This window comes from Panicum virgatum, chromosome 1N (assembly GCF_016808335.1).
Source record: "Panicum virgatum strain AP13 chromosome 1N, P.virgatum_v5, whole genome shotgun sequence".
Classification (NCBI taxonomy): domain Eukaryota; kingdom Viridiplantae; phylum Streptophyta; class Magnoliopsida; order Poales; family Poaceae; genus Panicum; species Panicum virgatum.
Genome location: NC_053145.1, coordinates 60,790,289 through 60,811,747, shown reverse-complemented (window position 1 = coordinate 60,811,747; position 21,459 = coordinate 60,790,289). Strand labels below are relative to the sequence as shown.

At 44.1% G+C, this 21,459-nt stretch overlaps 3 protein-coding genes across 3 annotated transcripts; all 3 read left to right on the top strand.

Moving 5' to 3' along the window:
• The first annotated feature begins 2,317 nt into the window (after nucleotides 1–2,317).
• LOC120657213 (protease Do-like 9) lies at nucleotides 2,318–7,378 on the top strand. The gene is made up of 9 exons (XM_039935487.1): nucleotides 2,318–2,912; nucleotides 3,203–3,402; nucleotides 3,537–3,717; nucleotides 4,356–4,547; nucleotides 5,073–5,305; nucleotides 6,104–6,205; nucleotides 6,299–6,349; nucleotides 6,505–6,609; nucleotides 6,947–7,378. Exons 1-9 carry the CDS (start codon nucleotides 2,378–2,380, stop codon nucleotides 7,043–7,045), a joined length of 1,698 nt encoding a protein of 565 aa, XP_039791421.1. The 5' UTR covers nucleotides 2,318–2,377; the 3' UTR covers nucleotides 7,046–7,378.
• Nucleotides 7,379–13,831: 6,453 nt separating this feature from the next.
• Nucleotides 13,832–16,993, top strand: LOC120657211 (rac-like GTP-binding protein 3). The gene is made up of 8 exons (XM_039935485.1): nucleotides 13,832–14,141; nucleotides 14,417–14,504; nucleotides 14,647–14,756; nucleotides 14,863–14,926; nucleotides 15,466–15,530; nucleotides 15,617–15,682; nucleotides 15,821–15,924; nucleotides 16,545–16,993. The coding sequence occupies exons 1-8, from the start codon at nucleotides 14,037–14,039 to the stop codon at nucleotides 16,585–16,587; spliced, it is 645 nt and encodes a 214-aa protein (XP_039791419.1). The 5' UTR covers nucleotides 13,832–14,036; the 3' UTR covers nucleotides 16,588–16,993.
• Nucleotides 16,994–17,668: 675 nt separating this feature from the next.
• LOC120657212 (protein LSM12 homolog) lies at nucleotides 17,669–20,913 on the top strand. Its single transcript, XM_039935486.1, has 5 exons — nucleotides 17,669–17,904; nucleotides 17,999–18,167; nucleotides 19,809–19,889; nucleotides 20,487–20,610; nucleotides 20,715–20,913. The coding sequence occupies exons 1-5, from the start codon at nucleotides 17,784–17,786 to the stop codon at nucleotides 20,766–20,768; spliced, it is 549 nt and encodes a 182-aa protein (XP_039791420.1). The 5' UTR covers nucleotides 17,669–17,783; the 3' UTR covers nucleotides 20,769–20,913.
• The last annotated feature ends 546 nt before the right edge of the window (nucleotides 20,914–21,459 follow it).

Here is a 21,459-nt window from a genome sequence, read left to right as displayed (position 1 = left end):
ATAAATATAAAGTGTCACGGCCGATTGAAGAGAGAACCCAATCGAATCTATCAAAAACATATCTTTTATCTTTTATCTTTTTACCTTTACCCTACTTTTCCAACCTCGACATGCTGTTCTTCTCTCGTCTCCATGGCGTTTGAGGACGCCCTAGCTGGCCTGCCGAGTCTAGGGCAACCCTACACGCGCTTGCCCCGACGGGGTCCCTCCCGGGCAAGCGTTCGTAGGATCGTCGCCGTTCTGCACGGCGACCGGTCTGACCGCTCCACGCAGGAGGTGCTGCAAGGAGCTACTCCTCGCGTCGCGCGATCTAGCGCGATCGTGTGTTGGCCCGTAAAAGGCGTCAACAGTGAGCATCAGCATTGAGCATCGAACACTGCGTACTAAAAACTTTGAATCATCACAGTGCTATTTTTTATTAAAGAGCGGCAGATAGTTTTCATGAGCCAAAAATTCTGACAAAATATCACACGACAATGAAAAGTTTTTGCATAAAATTAAGTCGCTCTGACAACTCCTGTTGTGCTAAGATTAAGCCTGAAAAATTCTCATCTATTCTTTGATTCAAGTCACCAGGAGGCTTGCATTTTCAGAGTTCAGAGTTTCAGAAGACAGTATCATCAGGTGTCTACTACTTACATGGTTCTTCATATATATGCCTCCTTTCTTCATTATGCCTCGTCACCTTTTCCCTTTTCACCGCCTTTGCAAAAAGGGAAATCAAAAGAAGAGGATTCTTGGGTGCATCAAGGCATTTTCAGGTTGTCAATGGACAGTAGAGATTGCCACACCAATCATTTTAATCATGAAAACGTCGGATGACGATTGAAGTGTCAGGTCTGAAAGAACTGAACCTTGTATAGGAAGCTAATGTTTCAGATACGAAGTTCTGCACAGAAAATTTCTTATGCATTTGATGTGGGCTATTTGGCACCAGTCACTCTCAGTTCAATCTGGTAATGGTTTGGACTGCAACCGGTTCTAACAGTCTGGTTCTCGTTGTGGTTGGCTGTGGTTCAGTGGGAAATGGTTTAACATTCTAAAGTGGTCTAATTTGGTTTGGTTTTACTGGAAAATCAGATTGGGTCGGTTTGGTCTAGACTTCAATCCGCTACTTCCTATCCTTTCTCTGTACGAGCAGAACGACGGCGAGGGCGAGCAGCCGCTGGCACCGCGCACTGTCCGGTCCATCGATGCCCCAAAAGCCCGAGGTAGCTCATTTGTTTGGCTAGAGGAATATGGTTTGGTGTGGTGCGGTTCAGTTCGGTTTTGGTTTCAAATCACTAGCAGATTAATTTGATTCGGCTTTTGAGGAATATGGGTTGGTGTGGTGCGGTTTGAATGGTGAGCATATTTAGCAGTCGGATTGGTGTGGCTTTGGTCTGGATACCAGACCATTAACAGCTTGACTCTCAGTCCCAGGAAGAGGCCCAATCAGTTCAATTTCAGGCTATTCAGCTATGAGCCTGTGACAAGTTAGAGCTCCAATATGCAAACGTCAAGGTACCACAGTTCTGTTCTGCAGTGCCCCATCAAAATCAAGAGAGGTACCTGAGTTATGCATCATGACAATGAGTCGATTATTCTTCTGTATCTCTATGGACTTCTGCCGGCGCACGAAACATACATGAGGTCACTAGTCTTGAATACAGACTGACACAGACTAGGAATGGGTCAAGCTTAGAGAAGTCATTTGCTAGTAAACACGGTGCGGATCTGTTGAACTGTACATTCAGGCAACAATGACAGGCAGCAGTATCGCCTATACAGTTTCTTGCTTGGACTACAGACGTCCAATTGGTCCATGAAAGACATTCCTTAAGGCACTGTAAATTTATTTCGACTCAGGATCATGGTAATAATCTTATGTTCCATAATTACAAACACATGAAAACTCGAGTATCCTAGTTTTATCCACCTTCTCACTTTTTTCAGAGCAGCATGAATGGAAGCATTAGTCGGTGCCATGCTGACAAAGTTAGACACCAGCCATGGTCAGCACACTGAATTATACCGGACACGATACAGCTTCAGCCTTCAGGGCTCTCGCATCTCTTTTGAGTCGCAACCACAAAGTTTGTGGATAGTGGAATGGAACAGACCTCCCAGTTTTTCTTTTTACGAACAGACCTCGCGCAAACTCTGACGAAGATATTCAAGTCTGAAACTCTGAACCCCAAACATCTCCGTTACGTAAACCCAGTCTAAAAACGTACTCCGTAAAAATGTAATACTCGCCACCGGCCGGCTCGGCCCGCCGTATTCATCTCAGGCTTGAACCGGTCCATAATACTCCAACCGGGCCGGTCATTTCGTCCACTTCAGAGTTCCCCGGTTCGGCCCCCTCCTCCGCGCCGCGAAACCCTAACCCGCCTCCATGGACGACTCTTCCTCCGCCTCCAACAAGCGCAAGCGCAGGCGCGGCCGCAAGCTCAAGGCCTCACCGTCCTCCCCTGAACGGTCCGCCCCTTCTCCGGCGCCCGCCCCCGCCGCGGCGGGCCGCCGGGGCCGCAAGCCGCGCCGCCACGAGGCCCCCGCCGACGCGGACGCCGCGCGACCGCCGTCCCCGCCCCGCCGCGGGGAGCCGAAGCCCGTTGCTGACGGAGGCGATGCGGTGGCCGTGGCGGTGTCGGAGGCGGCCCCCGCGAGCTGGGATGAGGTGGTGCGGGTGGTGCCGTGCATGGACGCCGTGGTCAAGGTGTTCTGCGTGCACACCGAGCCCAACTTCTCGCTGCCGTGGCAGCGGAAGCGGCAGTACAGCTCCAGCAGCAGCGGGTTTATCATCGGCGGCCGCCGTGTCCTCACCAATGCCCACTCCGTTGAGCACTATACCCAGGTTAAGCTTAAGAAACGTGGCTCGGACACAAAGTACCTTGCCACCGTCCTGGCCATCGGCACGGAGTGCGACATTGGTGCGCCCGCTCTATCCTTCCCTGCTACCGTCTGTATTGTTTATTTCTTTCTCTGGTTAATTTCTTTGTTGTATCTGAGTTTATCCAATGTAGTCCCAATGCCAAATGCATAATGCGTGTGTTGTGTTCTTAGAGAAAGGAAACTTTAGTTTTATCATGAATCTATGTGTTAGAGCTTTATTTCTGAAATTATGTAGCGAGACCTCATACAGCGAGACCTCATACAGTTTAACTTGAGATCGTTTCTATTTCTTATGCTATCTAATTTGATATTGTTCTATCCATCTCAGCGCTCTTAACTGTCAGTGACGATGAATTCTGGGAAGGAGTTACCCCTCTCGAGTTTGGAACATTACCAGCTCTTCAGGATGCAGTAACTGTTGTTGGTTATCCAATTGGAGGAGATACCATATCTGTTACAAGTGGAGTGGTCTCGAGGATAGAAATACTTTCATATGTTCATGGTTCTACAGAACTTCTAGGCTTGCAGGTAACTTTTTGTTCCTGAAACTACCATCGCTTCAAATAAACTTTTTTAGAAAGATGTTGCTGAAGCTGCCTTTCGAGAAATCATAAATTATATACTTACCAACTTGTCTAATATGGACCTTTTCTTATTGATAGATAGATGCAGCTATTAATTCAGGAAATTCAGGTGGCCCAGCTTTTAATGATAAAGGCAAATGTGTCGGTATAGCTTTTCAATCTCTCAAACATGAAGATGCAGAGAATATAGGCTATGTGATACCCACCCCAGTTATTACTCATTTCATCCAGGACTACGAGAAATCTGGAGAGTACACAGGTAACGGAACTAGTTGGATGATATTGACATCTGCAGTCTATAGTTGTATACAAGTGAATGGGTTGTCATTCCTGCATCATTATTATTTATTATCATGAGGTATCAAATGAGGATTGTTTTCACCTCGGGTAGAGCTTGCCATCATGCAATGTGCTGATTGATAAGGCTTGACTGTTACTTTTGTTATGAATAGCACTTGTATTCAATATGAGGGTCTAGGCCCGAATATACACATGTATAGGTATTAGGAAATATGCACAAAACCCCTTATACAATGGAGAAACTACAAAAGGTACATATACATCTAACAACTTTAATTTATAATGTTTACCATTAATTTCATCATGTATCACAAGATCGGAGCCATTAGCCAAATAGAACCACCTAGTTATTACAATTTCCTGTACTATTACGTTGCAGTCTGTTGATATATAACTGATGCCCCTATTACTCTGCTGGCTGATTTATCTATCGTCCTTGATGATCTTTTTATGCAAGTAACAGTATAAATACTTATTCTATGAGGACAATCTTTAAGTCGTTAGTAATGCCATGTGGTAGTTATCTTCATATTTATCTCTTTGGAATTTTTTTATTCCTTGACAGTTTTCACCATTTTCTTTATTATATTATTTTAGGCTTCCCTATACTTGGAATTGAATGGCAGAAAATGGAGAATCCTGATCTCCGCAAATCGATGGGACTGAAACCAGATCAAAAGGGTGTTCGTGTTAGGAGGGTGGAGCCCACTGCTCCTGAATCTGGATGCCTAAAACCATCTGATATTATTCTTAGCTTTGATGGTGTTGACATTGCCAATGATGGAACAGGTCAGTCATATCTTCATAATTTCTGAATAAATATTGTTTCAATTCAACTTTTAGTATGCAGCGCACTATAATTTGATGTAGACACGCGAACCTATACGTTATGCGTGTCACTGTTATTGTTTTGTAATTTTGTATGTACGGTACTTCCTAGTGTTGCTAGCTCTAGATGTTGCGTACTTGCGTTTGTCTCTTACATACATTTTAGCCTGTGTATGGAAGTACCCCCTCTTGTCAAAAATAACTTGTCATTTCAGACAGCAACACTGTCACCAAGACACTAGTTTGACCATTCATTAATAGTATAATGCATATTTGCAATGCTGCAAATTTTGTATTTTTTAAACTAATTTTGAAGGCGAGTATAGCCATACAATTTCCAGAAGCTCATATGAAATGTTTAAAGAGATATTGATGGCCAAAGTTCAACAAAAAAAAAACCATGAGTATTGTTATAAGTATGCCAAATGAAATAGAAATGGCGAGTTTCTCATGCTAATTTATTTCTAATCATTTTTTGGTGAACAGTTCCTTTCCGGCATGGCGAGCGCATTGGCTTTAGTTACCTGGTTTCTCAGAAATATACCGGAGAGAAAGCTCTTGTTAAAGTTCTGCGTGACTCAAAAGTTCATGAATTTAAAATAAGGCTAGCAACTCACAAGCGACTAATTGCTGCACACGTAAAGGGCAGGCCACCATCATATTACATTGTTGCTGGCTTTGTTTTTGCAGCTGTCTCTGTCCCATATCTTCGATCTGAGGTTTTATATAGCTTCTTTCCTCATTTTGCTTGCAGTGCATTAAAGAATCAACACACAATAGTATATCATTCATTTGTTGTCAGTGTTAATATGATTTCTTGAATATGAATTCATGGAAATACTCTACAGAGCTAGTAGCCCAAATACTGATGTCTTAACTTTATTTGAAACACTTTTAGGTATCTTGCGCCGCACGCTGTATGCTTAGACAATGATCAGTGCTGCAGTGCATGTACTCATTGATGTATGTAGCTAGCAGCCACTGAGAAGCTTCTTGATTTGAAGTTCTATTTAGATCTTTTAAGCTGTATATTCTCTATTGATATTTATTCCTGGATCCATTCAGCATTTAATATATTCCCTGGATCCCACCCCCATGGAAATCTGTGTTGAAGTAGCAAGAAATTGTTTTAGGGGCGTAAGCTATGATAATCACCATGTACTTAGATGTATGTGCGAATACCAAAGTCATTGGGCGTTGCATGTATCTGGTTAATGACACATAATGATGGGAAGCAATCCCCTTGAGATCATATTTTAACCACGCATGAAGCAGTTGGTGTTAGTGATATGCTTGGTGAACAGTTTCTTATAATTTCCCTAGTTGCCACTTTTGATTGATCCCAAGAAGATTTTGAAATCACATGGGATTGTCTACATCCCCTATTATGAATTCTAATGCTTCAGCAACTAGTTCTTACATTACATCTCTTTGAATGTAATCTTATTTGTGAAAATGTTAATTGAGGAGCTTATCTTCCATTCCATACCTTTAGCTGATTGATGTTTATATATCAGTATGGAAAAGATTATGAATATGATGCGCCTGTCAAGCTGTTGGTGAAACATTTACATGCAATGGCAGAATCACCTGATGAACAGCTTGTGGTGGTATCACAGGTTTGAAGTTCTTCATGAATAATTTTATGAGATTAGTCATTTTTCTCCATGTTCTTTAGATTTCTATTTTGATGATGCGTACTGTATGGGCAGGTGCTTGTGGCAGATATCAATATCGGTTATGAAGAAATTGTCAATACCCAGGTAATAAATGTTTCCTGTTATCTGTCACTAGCATGTCATTTGAACAATTTCCTGCAGCTATATTGTTGCTGGAGGCTTGAATCTAGCCACACTAGGACCTCTTCCGAAATGCTTGGTCTGCTCCATTGTGGTGATTGAAACTGTTTATGTTGTAGGTTCTTGCTTTCAATGGCCAACCTGTAAAAAATTTGAAGAACTTAGTGACCATGGTGGAAAATTGCAAGGATGAATTCTTAAAGTTTGATTTGGAGTATGACCAGGTATCCTCTTTGTCCCTTCTTTATGTGACTTTGTCCTGCTAAAAGCATCTCTCATGCTCATGCACATTACCTTAAGTACTTGGTCCCCCTCACATTATAATTGCACTCCGAGATATTTCATAATTACTCAGATCTCGTAGATTTCATAATTAATACCTCTTGCCAATTTGGCCTTATAGACAGCTAGACTGGTCTTATCATATACTGGATGATTGAAATAAATAGTCAGCCATCACATCACATGATGAAAAAATTGTTCCAAAGCAACTGTCAGGATCCTTTTTGTAGGGGTTGTTTAATAATAACTTGAATTATTAACCATTATATGATTTGACAGATTGTTGTCCTGGAGACAAAAACGGCAAAGGCTGCTACCCAGGACATTCTGACGACGCACTGTATACCTTCTGCAATGTCGGATGACCTGAAGGCCTAACCGGGGGCATGATGCAGCCCCCTTGGGACATCAGGTGGCCCAAAAGCTTGGGCCTAATTTTTGGTTGAATTGATTAGCGTAGCATAGTGCCCAGTCCGTGACAAAAAGAAACCCCATCATTGAAGGCTCGGAGGGAGCGTCATCGTCAGTTAACTAAGCTGGAGTTGTTGCCAGCAGAGAGTCGCCATGAAAGACTATAATAGCTAGTAAGAGGTGGAGTTTTTTTTTCTTCCATGATTTGATTACAATTACATCATATTGGTAGGAGAATGAGAAAAGAAATCACACTATGATGCTATAGCATTTCAATTTTTAGCATTGTCAGTTACCTCTCGTTTGTGCTTTGTGTACAGTCGCTCAGTTTGTGGATCAACTACAGAAAGTTGTTTCCGGCGAAATGGTACGAGAAATATTTAAGCCCCGTGTACCCAGCATTTGGTTTGCTTCGGCATTTATTTGCTTGGGTACGTCTGCTTTGTCTCTGTCACGCCGTAGTTGTCCTCTCGATCGGTATGGAAGAGATGAGCAGCTGGCTTCCAGCTCAAGCGATGAAGAGATTTGGATTCTCCGCGACTGGGCCCCTGCCACCTTCCCGTTCATGCGTTTGCCACGGCACGGCCGTATCCGTTATTCCGCTGAAGGGTGAAGCCGAGCGTTCACTCCGCTTTGCTTCCCTCTCGCGCTATGCCTCCTGCTCTGCTTGGTTGGTAGCCCGTCCGGTTCCGATGTCTTTTGGAGCAGCTATCCAGATGCACAAGTCTCATTGGGCAGGGCAGGTGAGGCCTTGGCAGCTTCACGAGCGCGCGATCCGTTCCGGCATGGTTGTGTGTGTCACCCTCGTTCGTTGGTGAGCCGTTAGTTCCTGCTGCTGAGGGTGTTGATTGATTGACGCGTGCCTTTTGGAAAGGAAATCCTAGGACCGTGACGGCCTGCACGGCTATCCTGCCGCTGGCTGCTTGACTGGGTAAGCGCAACCGCCTTTGGATGTCGAAATGCTTGACTGGGTAAGGTCCGGTTCCGGTGGCCGGGTGCAGTTGGGTTCGTTCCGTACTGGCACAGTGTCATCCTGAACCGGAATACATGCGCCTTGTTTGGATCGGCAAGAATTCTAGTGCGCACGTTTTTCGAAAAGAGAATCTCGCATGTATGGTATACTAAATGAAGTTTATTTGCAAAATCTTTTTAGGAATGGGTGTAACTTTTCGCGACGAATCTAATGACGGTAATTAATCGATGATTTGCTACAGTGATGCTACAGTAACCATCCTCTAATATCGTGTCAAAGGCCTCATTAGATTCTTCAGGGTCACTAGCGCGGGGTTCTGGAGTTGGTTTTGTAAACTGGCTTTGTTTGACACCGTAATTAACGGTCAAAGTGTTACTATTCACTAGCGCGCTACAAAACAAGCGCGAACCAAACAGGGCCATGACATGGGTGAAGCTGAAGCAGGGGACTCCCAACTTGGTTATGAACAAATTGAAAAACCCAGGGATTCTGATCGATCTCAGCCTCTCAGTAGTGTACCGCATTGCACAGTACTATATTTTTCCAAAAATTTCAAAATCGTAGTACTAGAGCCTAGACGCTGGAGCGATAAAAGCGAGATCTACCAGCACTGGGTAGTAACATGGACATGGCCGTTTTTTTCAAACCGCACCGGTAGAATTGACGGCTCCTCCTACACCGGAAGCAACAAATTTCAAACTCCGGATTCAATTTCCGGTAGCCTTTCCCCTTCGTAAAAAGGCTCACGTGCCAAGCGGCGTCGTGCCTTCCTTCACTTCGTTCCTCGACCATAAAGTCGAGTAGGAGGAGGAGGAGCATGGCGTAGGCCGCGGGCCAACCCAACCGGCGACGAGCCCGTGAATGAATTCACAGGCCGTGCCGTGCATCAGCGACGTTACTCTACTCCCTTCTCCCTCTCTGCCTTATCGATGGCACTGGCATTCTGGCAAGCAGCGGCTACTGCTAGTCTGCTGCTACCACGGCGTCCCAGAGGTCGAGTCGGACCAACACGCCCTACATTCCTAGGCGCGCCATCAACTAGACGCGTCGGGCCAACCGTACCCCGTCGCATGCCGCCACGCGAGCCCGGGGCACCACGCCGAGCCGGGGGACAAAGCGGAGGAAGGAAACAAACGCCACGTGGGCGTGACCAGCCAGGCAAGCTGCGAGCTGCCTGCCTGCCCGCCGAGGCGCCCGCCCCCCTCGGCGCCGCACGGGGAGGTGGACGCGACGCGAGGCGAGGAGCGGCGGCGCCAGCGAGCGCAGCTGGTGGCGGACGGGGCCGGCCGGCCGTCGTACGCGTACGCGCGCGCAGTAACTCGAGCGCTGCCTAGCTTGGGGAGGCCGGCATGGGCGGGGCGCGGCGTCGGCGTCTTCCGCGGGCTCAAGCCGTGCGCGCTCGGCTCGGGCTCGGCGCGGCCTTCCGGTTCCGGGTGGACGGGTACGTGGTGGGGTCTGGTTCGATCCAGCCTCGGCGCGCGCCACGCCCCCTTTTCTCGTCCTCGGCGCGGGCGCGGGCGCGACGAGGACGCGCCCGCTCCGCCGTGCACGCGTGATGCCGCAGTGAATGGCGCGCGCCAGCAAGGAGGACGTTACGTTGAGGATTTTTTTGCCTGCCGGTTGTCGCGTTACGGGAAGTTGCTGCGAACGAATGAGGGGGTTGGGTCGCGTGGCCATGCTTGCCTTGGAAGCCTTCACCGAACTCAACCACCAAGCTCGATCAGTCGGCCTCTGCACGGCTGTTACCCGTACAGGCTGCAGCGCACTCCAGTGTATAGGAGTATAGCTCCACGGCCGTGTAAATCCAGAGGCCCTCTGCGGAACTATGGCTCTGTTTAGATCTTTACAAGTTTTTGCAAAAAAGTCGTAAACGCATTAAAGTGAAACAGAATTTTACTAATTTGAAGTACTAAATGAAGTCTATTTACAAAACTTTTTATATGAATAGGCTGTAAATCGCGAGACGATTCTAATGAGCCTACTTAATCCATGATTTGCAACAGTGATGCTACAGTAACTATCCGCTAATTATTAATTAAACATGGATTGATTAGCATCATTAGATTCGTTTCGCGATTTACAACCCATCTATGTAAAAAATTTTGCAAATAGACTTTATTTAGTACTTCAAATGCCCTCTTTACATCTTTACACAATTTTGCAAAATGAACTAAACACCCCCTATGAATTGGGACTCTAATGACAGCCACAGCCACCACACCAACCAGAACGCCAGGGCATGCTAGCGGGACGCCTAAGCGTTGCATCGCTCGATCGTCGCCCGGTCACTGCGGCCTGCGAGTGCCTAGCGAACTTTGGAAGACGAAAGTGCAGATGTCGCGACTCACATCGTGCCTGGCGAGCGGTGACGGTGGAAACAGAAACGATCGCGCTAGAGTCTGTGGATTGGATCGAAAGACAACAATCGAGCGGCATATTTCCTCTTGTGTGGCATATTTGGACACAATTTGCTTCATACTGGACCAAAAGACAACTAAAACAAAGACTGTTATATAACTATATCTAATATACTCATTATATTTTGGGGCCTTTGAAACTGGGGGGTCCTGTGCAGTTGCACGGACTGCACGGACCTAAAAATGGGCCTGATAACTCCGATTTGCTGCTGCGAGAAGAGACACCAAAGTATATAGTATATACCCACTTAATTCTTCAGAATAAAAGTACGAGAACATATCAGGTGCAAACCAATCTCTACGTGCAAACCGTGTAAACTCTAATCTGGATCATCGGATCAACATCCAAGGGGTATGAGAAATTGATTAATTTTACAATTAACCGCCCACCCTTGAATTGAGTAATCACATTTTTGCAAATTCCCCTCCCACTCTCTCTACTCCCCCTTTGGATGTTGATCCGGTGATCCAGATTGGAGTTTGCACGGTTTGTGCGGAGAGATTGGTTTGCACCTGATACATTTCCTGAAAGTATACGCCACTTGGGCCAGCTTTGCTACCAAGCGTAATGATCGGATGTGAGCTGTGTCAATGATGCTACATGCTAAAGATTTTGTGAACTTTCTTTTCAACAAAAAAAAAGGATCGTGTGAACTGAAATCAAGTAGGAGCAGGAGTAGTAGTAGTAAGTGCGGCAAATCTTGCATTAGGAGGACAGCTTTCGGCATTCTTTCACCAGTCAACAAACAATCTTTGTTCTTTCCCCAACAAACTACTCCTTTTTGCTCCTTTGTAAAGCAAACATCTCTGTACAATTCTTGTCCTCAACTTGTGATTCTTGCGACGCTTGCGTTATGCATCAGTCGAGCCGGGCGTTGGCAAAGAAAGGATGGCCGGAGAAGAGGGCGGCGCCGCCACCGCCGGTGTATCACGGATCATGATTTCAAATGGGCATCATCGATCTGCACGTCGGGCTGATTAGTCATGGTGGTGGGTTGGGGACTCACGCATCAACAGATGGCGCTGCTGATCTGCGAAGAACACCACCTGGCACGTAGAGCCAAAACCTTTTTTCGTTCATCTTGATCAAGGTGGCCGGCCGGGGAACCGAACAAGGGAGCGTGCACCGTGACAGTGGCAGGGCGCACCCTGCATTAAGTAAAATCGAGCCCCCACGCTGCCATCATTTGAGGCGGCGTCTGGTGCTTTGTCGCCGTGCAGCAGCAACATGAGACGATTTTTATCCTTTTGCGAGGCTGACAAAGATGCTTTGCACACATATGCAATTGTGTATATAATATATTATACTAAAGAAACTCGATCCTTGGGATTTGCTCGGATAATGCTGCGAGTTCAGTGTACCAGCGAAAGATAAAACGGAGTCCTACTACAGACATACAGACAGACAGACAGGATACAAGATCAATCTGGCGTTTGGGGTTTTACAATCTTCTTTGCTGATGTGGCTGTTTGTCCACACCTGATTATTGTTAGCGCCACTGTCAACCTGTGCTCCTCGTAAGGGACACGCCACCGCCTCGTGACAAAACCCAGTAACTTGGGGCCTTTTTTCTTGTCATGATGATTTGACCTTGTAAAATGGTGAACGCATGATTTGACTTCGTAATGCCGTGCGTGTTATTTTTAATCTCATGACACAAATTTGAAGAATGGTGCTTTATGAAGACACCACTCTATTTTCGTGAGAGGTGAGTTGGAACATGGAAATGAAGGGGAAGGAACAAAATGCCATGATCCGTGAACAGCTTTTCTGTAGTACGAGCGAAACTTTAGTAATAATGAAGAAGGTCTCATTTACAAATGATTCGATCATACAAGGATGCAATCATGCATGATGTGTACAGCGGGCCGGGGTGGCAAACATTCAAGGAAAAACGATACAATAAGACGCAAAATGCCAAAGCGCGCGATCCATGCAAACGCTGAGCAAGGGGCAGGTAGGGCGACCTGGTACTTCTTTTGGATTTGCTTTCAGTTGTTGGATCCGAGACTAAATATACGGTCAATATCTGATGTAAAAATCAAGCGATTCAACCTTAGGTCACTATAAAGTTTTGCTGTCTGGTTCAGCAAAACTTTATAGTGACACCGAATTAGCGAAAGTTACAATAGTTGGTTTTGGTGGATGTGTTACCTTTAATTTTTCCTTTTCCGCCTTTCTTCTTTATGTGTTGTACAAGGGTGTAAGTTTCTTTGCTTCAATTGCAAAACATAGCACCCTGAACATAATCTGCTTTATGCACGCCCATTTCTTGAAGAAAAGAAGAACAAAGGGTGCAAACATCACCAAACGGAGAAGAGTTCCTCCAACTTTTGTCTAAGAGCATCTAGTGGATTAGTTGAGCCTTTTCTCTGTGGAGATTAGTTGACAGTTGAGAGAGGGACGGCGGCTGCAAAATTTTGTATCAGCTCCCGTCACCCCCAATATCTAAACGATATACTCGAGCCCTCCATTTGGTGAAATGATCATTAACTTGCACAAATTATTGGGCACCTTTGCACAAGTTGGAGTTTCTCAGTGTAGGTATTGTGTCAAGCTCTGTTCTTTTTTTTTCTGTAGTGAAAACATGCAGATGCAGCATCTCTCCTTTCCAAGATACAGGTATTTCTTGCAGCATTAACAACTCGCAAATTAATTACTTGATTGAAGATAATCATGGTACTAGGTTTAATGCATTGCACATTTAGAGCCTGTTTGGGAGGGCTCCGGCTCCCTGCAAAAAGGATGGAGCCGGAGCTAGAGCTGGTTTTTTTTTTGCTCCACCGGCTCCACCTTATCGCAGGCAAAGTCGCTACTCCATCTACTCACATGCTATAATATGGAGCCGCTTCATTTTTAGAGTGTTTGGTAGGGCTTTACCAAAAACCGACGAAGGAGCCGGAGCTGGAGCCCTGCCAAACATGCTCTTAAGAGATATGACACCATTCAAAAGTTAACCATTTTTATATCAATTTTCATCTGCTTTAAGCTTTAGGGGTTCAACGGTTCTTGCTAGAGTTAAATTGTAGATTTTTAATGTACGATCTGTTGAAAGCCAAAGATGTCTCAAGAAATCACCAAGCTATGTTCTCTCAACTCCTTGGGATCCGTTTTGCTGTATCGAAAACTCCCACAAGGTAAAAAGGACTCCCTTTCGGCCTTTCCTCACAAAATATAACTTTTTTTTGTCTAACAACTGCTGTTGCCCCTTGTAATTTGTAGATAATATAATATATAGCCCCCAAAAGGTTGAAATTTGTGGATCCATCCGAGAGAGATACCGTGCCTAAACAAGATACCAACAGGACAGCGTGATAAAATGAAGAGTGGGAGGGCATTTTTTTTTTGAAATAAAATGGAGGGCAGGGTCGCGGGCGCTTCTCTAGGCAGTGGCGCTTCTCACTCACTTCGGCAAGAAGTCACGCACCAAGCGCCAGCAAGAAGGCAAGAACGCAGTCCGTCCCTCCCTTCCTCTCCCCCTTCCCGTACCGTCTTGTTGCCCGCTCCTCTCCCGTTTCTCCCCCACTTTCTCTGGGCTCGGAGAACCGGAGAGAGGCGCGCGCGGCCATGGCGTCCAGCGCCTCCCGGTTCATCAAGTGCGTCACGGTCGGCGACGGCGCAGTTGGCAAGACCTGTATGCTCATCTGCTACACCAGCAACAAGTTCCCCACCGTGAGGACACTTCTTACCCCACACCCCCCCCCCCTCCGTCGGCAAAAGGGTTCTTATTTGATTTCTCGTGAAGTTATGAGCTTTCATTCCAAGCCATGGTTTTTAAGTATATTTGCTGATTGCTTGTTTTCTTAAGCGCTGTTTCCTGTGCAAACGCTCGAACTTTGTCAGCTTATTTTGGTTGCGTTCTTGACTCATGTAGCGGGTTATTTCGTTGACCTCTAGGAGAAATATTCGATTACTTGTCGCTGATTCATCTAATTTGTGTCGCGCAGGACTACATACCTACTGTGTTCGACAATTTCAGCGCAAACGTAGTTGTGGATGGCACCACGGTGAACTTAGGCCTTTGGGATACTGCGGGTAATTTCGAGTGTTCTTTTACCTGTTCTAATGTACTCGTGAATTCTATGTTTTGTTCTACTCCTACTCATCAGTAAATCGTAGCTGAAAAGTTTGCTTTTGGAGGATTCTCTGGATAACTTAAAGCTCACATCCCTTGCAGGGCAGGAAGATTACAACCGACTGAGGCCTCTAAGCTACCGTGGTGCTGATGTTTTCGTGCTTGCCTTCTCACTTGTGAGCCGAGCTAGCTACGAGAACATCATGAAGAAGGTGCCGATCTATCTTGGTTTCTTACTGTCTTAAAACTTGTTCTTACCAGTTCATGGTTTCGAATTTCCTAGAGATTCGAATGTTTATTCTTTGTGTTCCTCTTCAGTGGATACCGGAGCTTCAGCATTATGCACCTGGGGTGCCCATTGTTTTGGCAGGCACGAAATTGGGTGAGTTCTGCTGACAAAAAGAGAATTTTATTTCACTTAGTGTATAGTTGGGTGGCTTTGGTTTATTATTGTCTGTTTAGTCATCCTATCCTGTTAAGTTGTTAGCATCTCACTGTTGGAATTAGTTCGGTTTTTGGCCCCACTGATAGTGATCCTTGCAAATTTGTAAAAAAGAAAAAGCAATGTTATGATTTGTGTAACTGCCGACCAAACGGTTGACATGGAACTGACCACAAATTTATCTTTCTAGTGCAACTTAGTAAATGTGAAAAGCTTTAAGTTATGTTTGGTAGTGCATGGAATGTTGTGTTTATATTTAATAAATTGACGCTTTGATACCATAAATACGAACCTTTAACATAAAGCAGAAAAGATAACCATAATTTTTTGTTAGTCTGTGGACTAGCTGCTTTTCACTGTTTTTATTCCCATCAATGCTCATTCAATTACTGCTGGGATGAGGAACCCTAATACTTGCAAGAAAAATCACTTGTTATAGAGTGGATTAAAATATTTGCAAAAACTGATGTTACTTTCAGATCTTCGTGAAGACAAGCACTACTTGATGGACCATCCTGGGTTGGTGCCTGTTACCACAGTGCAGGTATATATAATTATATGTTTTCAGTATCTGTTAAATCAGATATTAATGCATTCTGTATCCTTAAAGAACTTCTCGTGACCTTGCAGGGGGAGGAACTTCGTAGACAAATTGGTGCTATGTATTATATTGAGTGCAGCTCAAAGACACAGCAGGTAAAGACGTAAAGTTGTTGTAAGGGGACCGTGTGTGCTTGCTCTAGCATTTTTTCCCTTTCGTTGTATTATGATCTTGTAGCTCACAGTTGCATCCTAGACAATCGGCTTATTTTGAAATATTTCACTGACATGTAGAATGTCAAAGCTGTGTTTGATGCTGCCATCAAGGTAGTAATCCAGCCTCCAACTAAACTAAGAGAAAAGAAGAAAAAGAAATCACGCAAAGGATGTTCCATGATGTAAGTAAACACATCTTTTTTTTTTCCTATTGCTTTTCTGCATGGAAACTGTATGCCCTACTGAAATAGATGTCATTATTGCTCTTGTTTTTAACATAGGTTGCAAAAGATATTTCTTTTTGCTCCCAGAATCATAGACATGATGAAGATAGTTTTCCATAGCAGATGTCTACAATCATAATTTATCATTTAAGAGGAGTCTACTCATTTAGTTAGTAGTCCTTCAAATGTTTTAGTATTTTTTCTTGAGATGAAATATATTTACTTGTACATTTTTTATACTGAAGACTAGTGGTGCTGAATTTGTCCACTAAATAAGTGAATATGCAAAAGCATGTACTCTTGGTCCACTGTTACTACAGTAGTATATCAGGATTGGCACTGATTTTTATACTAGTATATCCGGATTGGCACTGTAATTTATATCTCAGCCATCTGATTGGTGTTTTACCTGTGCGATCTTGCTATGCTTGTTGTTGCTTTTAAGAAACATCATTGTTTTCTGAGATTACTTGCTCTAAAATGTACACATCTGGTTTGCTTTTAAATGCACACAAGTAATTTCTTGCTGATGTGGTTCGCAACCTTTTAACACCAGATTACTTGTATTACGATTGCAGGGACGTTTTCTGTGGAAGGAAAATGCTATGCTTCAAATCCTGAATGATTGAAGAGGAGGGTCTATACATGACGAAATATCAGGAGAATGACCACAAGTTTGGGAAGCTTGAAGTCTGAATGTGCTTGTTGCACATGTGTATATCTGCACCTTTGGTTAATCACAAGATGTAGATGATTGAAACTAGTCTGCTTAAGCATCGTGCACTGCTGGTGCGGTTAGCTCTCCCTCTGAATTAGGCAGTTCGATGGAGGCCAAAGAGACATTGAGATTTTGTTCTGTCATGGCGAAGTCACAGCATTTGTGAATCTGATCTCGTCGTATTTTCTGTTAGCTAGTAGCTTATCCCTCATTCCATGTCAGAATCCATAGCAACATTCGAGTTTTTGCTTGTCTTGAGCATATCAGCATATGTGATATTCTAGTCGTAACAGAGATACTTTCAAGCAATCAACCCGACTGTTAAAGTTTCTTTTAGATGAGTTGTTCGAGTGTCATATTTTGTTAAGTCTAGCTAGAAAGGCATTAGGTATTCAGGTTTATTTTGCGTTGGCGCTTGGCGGGCTGGAGGGGGCAGGAGGAGCATGGCGATCGCTGCGGCGCGGGCATGCAGGAGGGAGAAGAATGAGGCCTGGAGAGAAGGGAAGACTGTAGTCAACATACTTTACAGAAAACCACCTAAGCTGATGAAAGTACTTACATATGACCCCCTGAAATTGATCGCAACTGTTGATAGCTATCCAATTCAGGAGTTTTATTGTAAGATTTGGATCCAAGTGCGTAATTCAGGAGACTCGGCAACCATTATCCAGTGCGTCGCAGATGATGATCCCCCGTGATCTGGCCCAATCCACCATAGGAGGCGGGGCTTTGGTGTATTTGATAGGTGGCATCTCGTGAACGAAAAAACTGCAAAAGCCAATGTTTGGAGTCTAATGGAAAAACTGCAAAGGCCAATGTTTGGAGTCTTATTTTTACAAATTTCTCCTCGTGAACGGGCCCGGGCCGTATGGACACAGGAGGCGGCCAGGATGTCTGAACGGGCCCTGAACTGTTAAGGCCCACCGTCTCAACAGCAGGCCGTAGAATTTTCCCCTGCTTCCCAGGATTTTTACTGGCTCTCGCGCGTCGGCCGGCCGGACTTCCCAGAGTTTGCCGATTTCCCCAAACCCCCTACGGAGCTCCTCCCTCTCCGCCTCTCCAACCCCATCGACCACCGAGCGGCGGCGGCGGCGGCGGTATGGAGGCCGGCGGCGAGGAGTTGGCCATCGGCGTGGTGATCTCCGCGAAGACCACCCTCGGGGAGGAGTTCGAGGGCCAGATCGTCGCCTTCGACCGCCCATCCAACCTCCTCGTCATCCATATCCTTCCCAAATCGCTCGTGTTCCGCGCCCCCCATCTGGCTGTTCATATCGTGCGAGTTGTTTGTTTTGTTTCCATGACGGCATAGATCACAGGAGGGCGTGGGGAGGGCCGAGAGGGGGGAGCGGCGGAACGTGAGGGTGCTCAAGGCGAACTACATACGGGAGTTCTCCGTGGTCAGCAAGGGTGACGACCCACTAGATCCTGCCGGCTGCACGCTCGACCTCGACGCGATTTATGCGCGGGAGGAGGCCGCGCTCAGGTGCGTGAATCACTGTGATTGCATAATATGCCGATTTGGGCTGCTTATGTATAAGGTGTTGTTATGAGTGGATCATACGTCTTGGAGAAACAAGTATTAATTGGCAGTTAACTTTTTACAATACTAGCTAGTGTAAATGTGAACTCGTGTCCATAGCAAAGCAATGCAGTCTAGGCTTAGCTTTCCATGTGTGGCCTAAACCCACATTGCTGAAGCTGTGCTTCCCAGTTGGATCCGAATCTTTTCGCTGGTAAAGTGATCAGTTATTTCCATGTCAAAACATCAACACCAGAATTAACGCAGAATTGTGTCATAGTGAAGGGTGTACATGCTTGGAGACAGAAGGGCTGTTTGTCTTGGTCTGCAGATCCTGGCCTTCATCATTAGAACACATGGCTGTGTCAATATATGTCAACTAAGTAAATAAGGAAATATATTGAATGTGCCCCTCTTAACTGTTATAGACATATGGTAGTAGAGATTTCAATTTATTAACTATATAAGCAAAAGATTTTATATCTTGTGAAAGATGCATACTTGTGAGCTTCACAATCTGGTCAGAGTTGTATTTCATTTGTTGGCAATTATAGTCAGGGCAGATCAAAGCCTGGCCAAATGAAGGCCATGGTGCAGAGTTTTCATCCATAAGAAGTGCCAAGGTCTGAACCACGGGCAATGATCATTCTAGATTAGTGAAAAGTTGCGAAGGATATGAACGTTGATATCTATTTCTTGATGATAGCCATACTGTGTATAGGAGTTTGGTGTCGTTCTTTCGACTTGGAAGCTGGAGTTCCTAGTAGTGATGGTTTTCAATAGTTTTCAAAGTTAATCTGAAGTATTTTGGGAATGTAATAATGAAGCATCTCTCTGTGCTGTGGTAGTTCTAGCGTTTATGTTGGTAGATCATGGATATTTGGATTCACTCAGAACTTTGTAGTTTCCTACCTTGGTAATGAAATTCAGGATACCCTGTCATGGAAAAAAACTGGCCAACCGTAACTGGCATAACACGGTTCATAGAATATTTGGGATTTAATAAAGTATTGAATATGGCCTTTCTTTCATGTTTGTATCAATTAGGTGTGCATGTTGTTTTGTTCTTCTTTGGTAGCATCTTCCTTCGAAGTACAAGCATGCATCATGTAACTGACCTGCAAAAGAAAAAAGAAAGAAAAAAACTTCTAAGCTTGCATTTTCTGAGGAAGTGAGGTCTCTAATTATATATTCCCTTTTGTCCTGGTTTTACTGTCAGTATGTGATGCATATGCCCAGCGGACTATTAGACTTCAAACATTAGGTATGCTCCCCAAGGGGCAATCAAGGTGACCATGAAGCAAGGAAAATTCTAGTTTAATGAAGATATTTTTAGTTTGAGTTTCTTCTGTCAGCATTTTTCTTCCGCTATCATCTTGATGGATGATGTTTGACTTGGTACCCGAAATTAGGCTACTCGATTTAGGAAGTTGTCTGGTCATTGGTTTTAATTGTAGAAGTTTCTTAGAGGTTAATGTTTTTAACTAAGCATTTGTATGAACTGTGGATTCATTATTACTATTCAATCAACGTCAGAATTATCCTTTATGGCATTACTTTCTACTCAGCCAAATCACTTCTCACGGCACATGTGATGATTTGCAGGCAAGCAGAGCTTGATGCCGGGAGAATTGGTGTTGGTGTCACCCCAGAAGCTCAAAGTATATTCGATGCACTGTCCAAGACGTAAGTTAACCTCTAGTTATCTGCTTTTGAGAATATTCTACACCAAATTTCAGGCCAGACATCATTGTTTATTCTCTACTCTGGTCTATTTTTCTTTATTAGTTTTTTTTTCATGTTTCTCGCTGCACCTGTATTTTTGGTTTCTATTTATGTGCAATTGATAATGAAATCTTTGATACTTTCCCAAGTTTACATAGAACGCATCCTCCATAAGTATAATCTAAAAGCAACTCTGACTGGAAACTTTTACGAAAAATATGGAAATTACCAGAATGAGTTTAAGACTAGGACAACTGGATCGACACCAAGTTATAACTTCGATAAATATTCAGTTATGGCGAGAACATCAAGAATAGGACAACTGCTTATGTAAGGCCATGAAAATGTTGAAGTTTTCTGTACACTTGGGAAGAATTCAGCACCTTCTACTTTCTTGTTATGGCTTTGCTCTAGTTTGTTACAGCAAATTGATTCTCTTGATGTGCCTTGCTCGTTATCTCTGTTGGAGAGTGTTGGAGAGTCTATCTATGCACATTTCTTTCCTGTGACAGTAAGTTGTGCATACGGATAACAAATTATATCGTTCCATTCCATCAGGCTTCCAGTTCAGTGGGACAAGACTGACATTGTTGTAATGAAGGAGGTTCGTGTACGTAGTCCTTACCTGCCTGAAAATGTTAGCGGAGGAACAGCTGCAGCAAATGAACGTGTTAAGAAAGTGGTAAATACTTAGTGCTTGTAGTCAACGTTCATACTTTTACACAATTGGGACTAACAATTTTTTTCGATGACCATTCTGTTTTTGGGTGTGTTTATTTCTTGCAGATTGACTTTGAAAGGAAAAGATTACATGCGCGTGTACCCGGCCAATTCTCTTAACTTACAAGGCTTAACTAATTTTCACATTAACCCCGTGTTGTATTTCTAATACTGCAACCATTTTCTTATTTTCCTCAATGACCTTATCTATAAAAATGTTTCAGCAGGTTTCATTTTCATAATAATAACTACATCTATGAGACTATGAGCGGGTTCTGTACTCCTTGATAGACGGCGTGTGCTATCTGAATGGATTATAACGCCTCGTATTGTACTTCTGTTTAATCACTGGTTGGGAAGAGTTGGACTGAAGCAGCACATATAGAGAGCTGATGGGGGGTTGTAGCAAAAGAAGGGTTGCTGCTCTGATGGGGAGCCTATGGACGGGGTTTACTGTTTTGGCCGTGTTTGGATAGGGCTGAAAAAAATTTCGCGAATTTTTTTTGCTCCTTTGACCACTAATTTAGAGTATCAAATAAAATCTAATTACAAAATTACCTCCACAATCCCCCGTGTAAATCGCGAGACGAATCTAATGAGTCATTTGACCGCGTGATTAGAGAATGGTTACTATAGTCTTATTGTAGCAAATCATTAATTAATTATAGTCATTAGATTCGTTTCGAAAAGTTACATCCGTCTCTGAAAAAATTTTATAAATAAATTTTATTTAATATTCTATGCGGACATTCGTCTTGTAATTTTGATTTGACATTTAACCAAACACGGCGGGTTGCCAGTGTCCAGTAGT

What these genes read in the sequence shown, in the direction of transcription:
- LOC120657211 (XM_039935485.1), top strand. Translation starts at nt 14,037, where the DNA reads ATGGCGTCCAGCGCCTCCCGGTTCATCAAGTGCGTCACGGTCGGCGAC. An exon ending in TTTGGCAGGCACGAAATTGG is followed by an intron (nt 14,927 to 15,465) that starts GTGAGTTCTGCT and finishes TGTTACTTTCAG; the next exon opens with ATCTTCGTGAAGACAAGCAC. An exon ending in GCAGCTCAAAGACACAGCAG is followed by an intron (nt 15,683 to 15,820) that starts GTAAAGACGTAA and finishes ACTGACATGTAG; the next exon opens with AATGTCAAAGCTGTGTTTGA.
- LOC120657213 (XM_039935487.1), top strand. Translation starts at nt 2,378, where the DNA reads ATGGACGACTCTTCCTCCGCCTCCAACAAGCGCAAGCGCAGGCGCGGC. An exon ending in CATTGCCAATGATGGAACAG is followed by an intron (nt 4,548 to 5,072) that starts GTCAGTCATATC and finishes TTTGGTGAACAG; the next exon opens with TTCCTTTCCGGCATGGCGAG. An exon ending in TCCCATATCTTCGATCTGAG is followed by an intron (nt 5,306 to 6,103) that starts GTTTTATATAGC and finishes TTTATATATCAG; the next exon opens with TATGGAAAAGATTATGAATA.
- LOC120657212 (XM_039935486.1), top strand. Translation starts at nt 17,784, where the DNA reads ATGGAGGCCGGCGGCGAGGAGTTGGCCATCGGCGTGGTGATCTCCGCG. An exon ending in CGGGAGGAGGCCGCGCTCAG is followed by an intron (nt 18,168 to 19,808) that starts GTGCGTGAATCA and finishes GATGATTTGCAG; the next exon opens with GCAAGCAGAGCTTGATGCCG. An exon ending in ATGAACGTGTTAAGAAAGTG is followed by an intron (nt 20,611 to 20,714) that starts GTAAATACTTAG and finishes TATTTCTTGCAG; the next exon opens with ATTGACTTTGAAAGGAAAAG.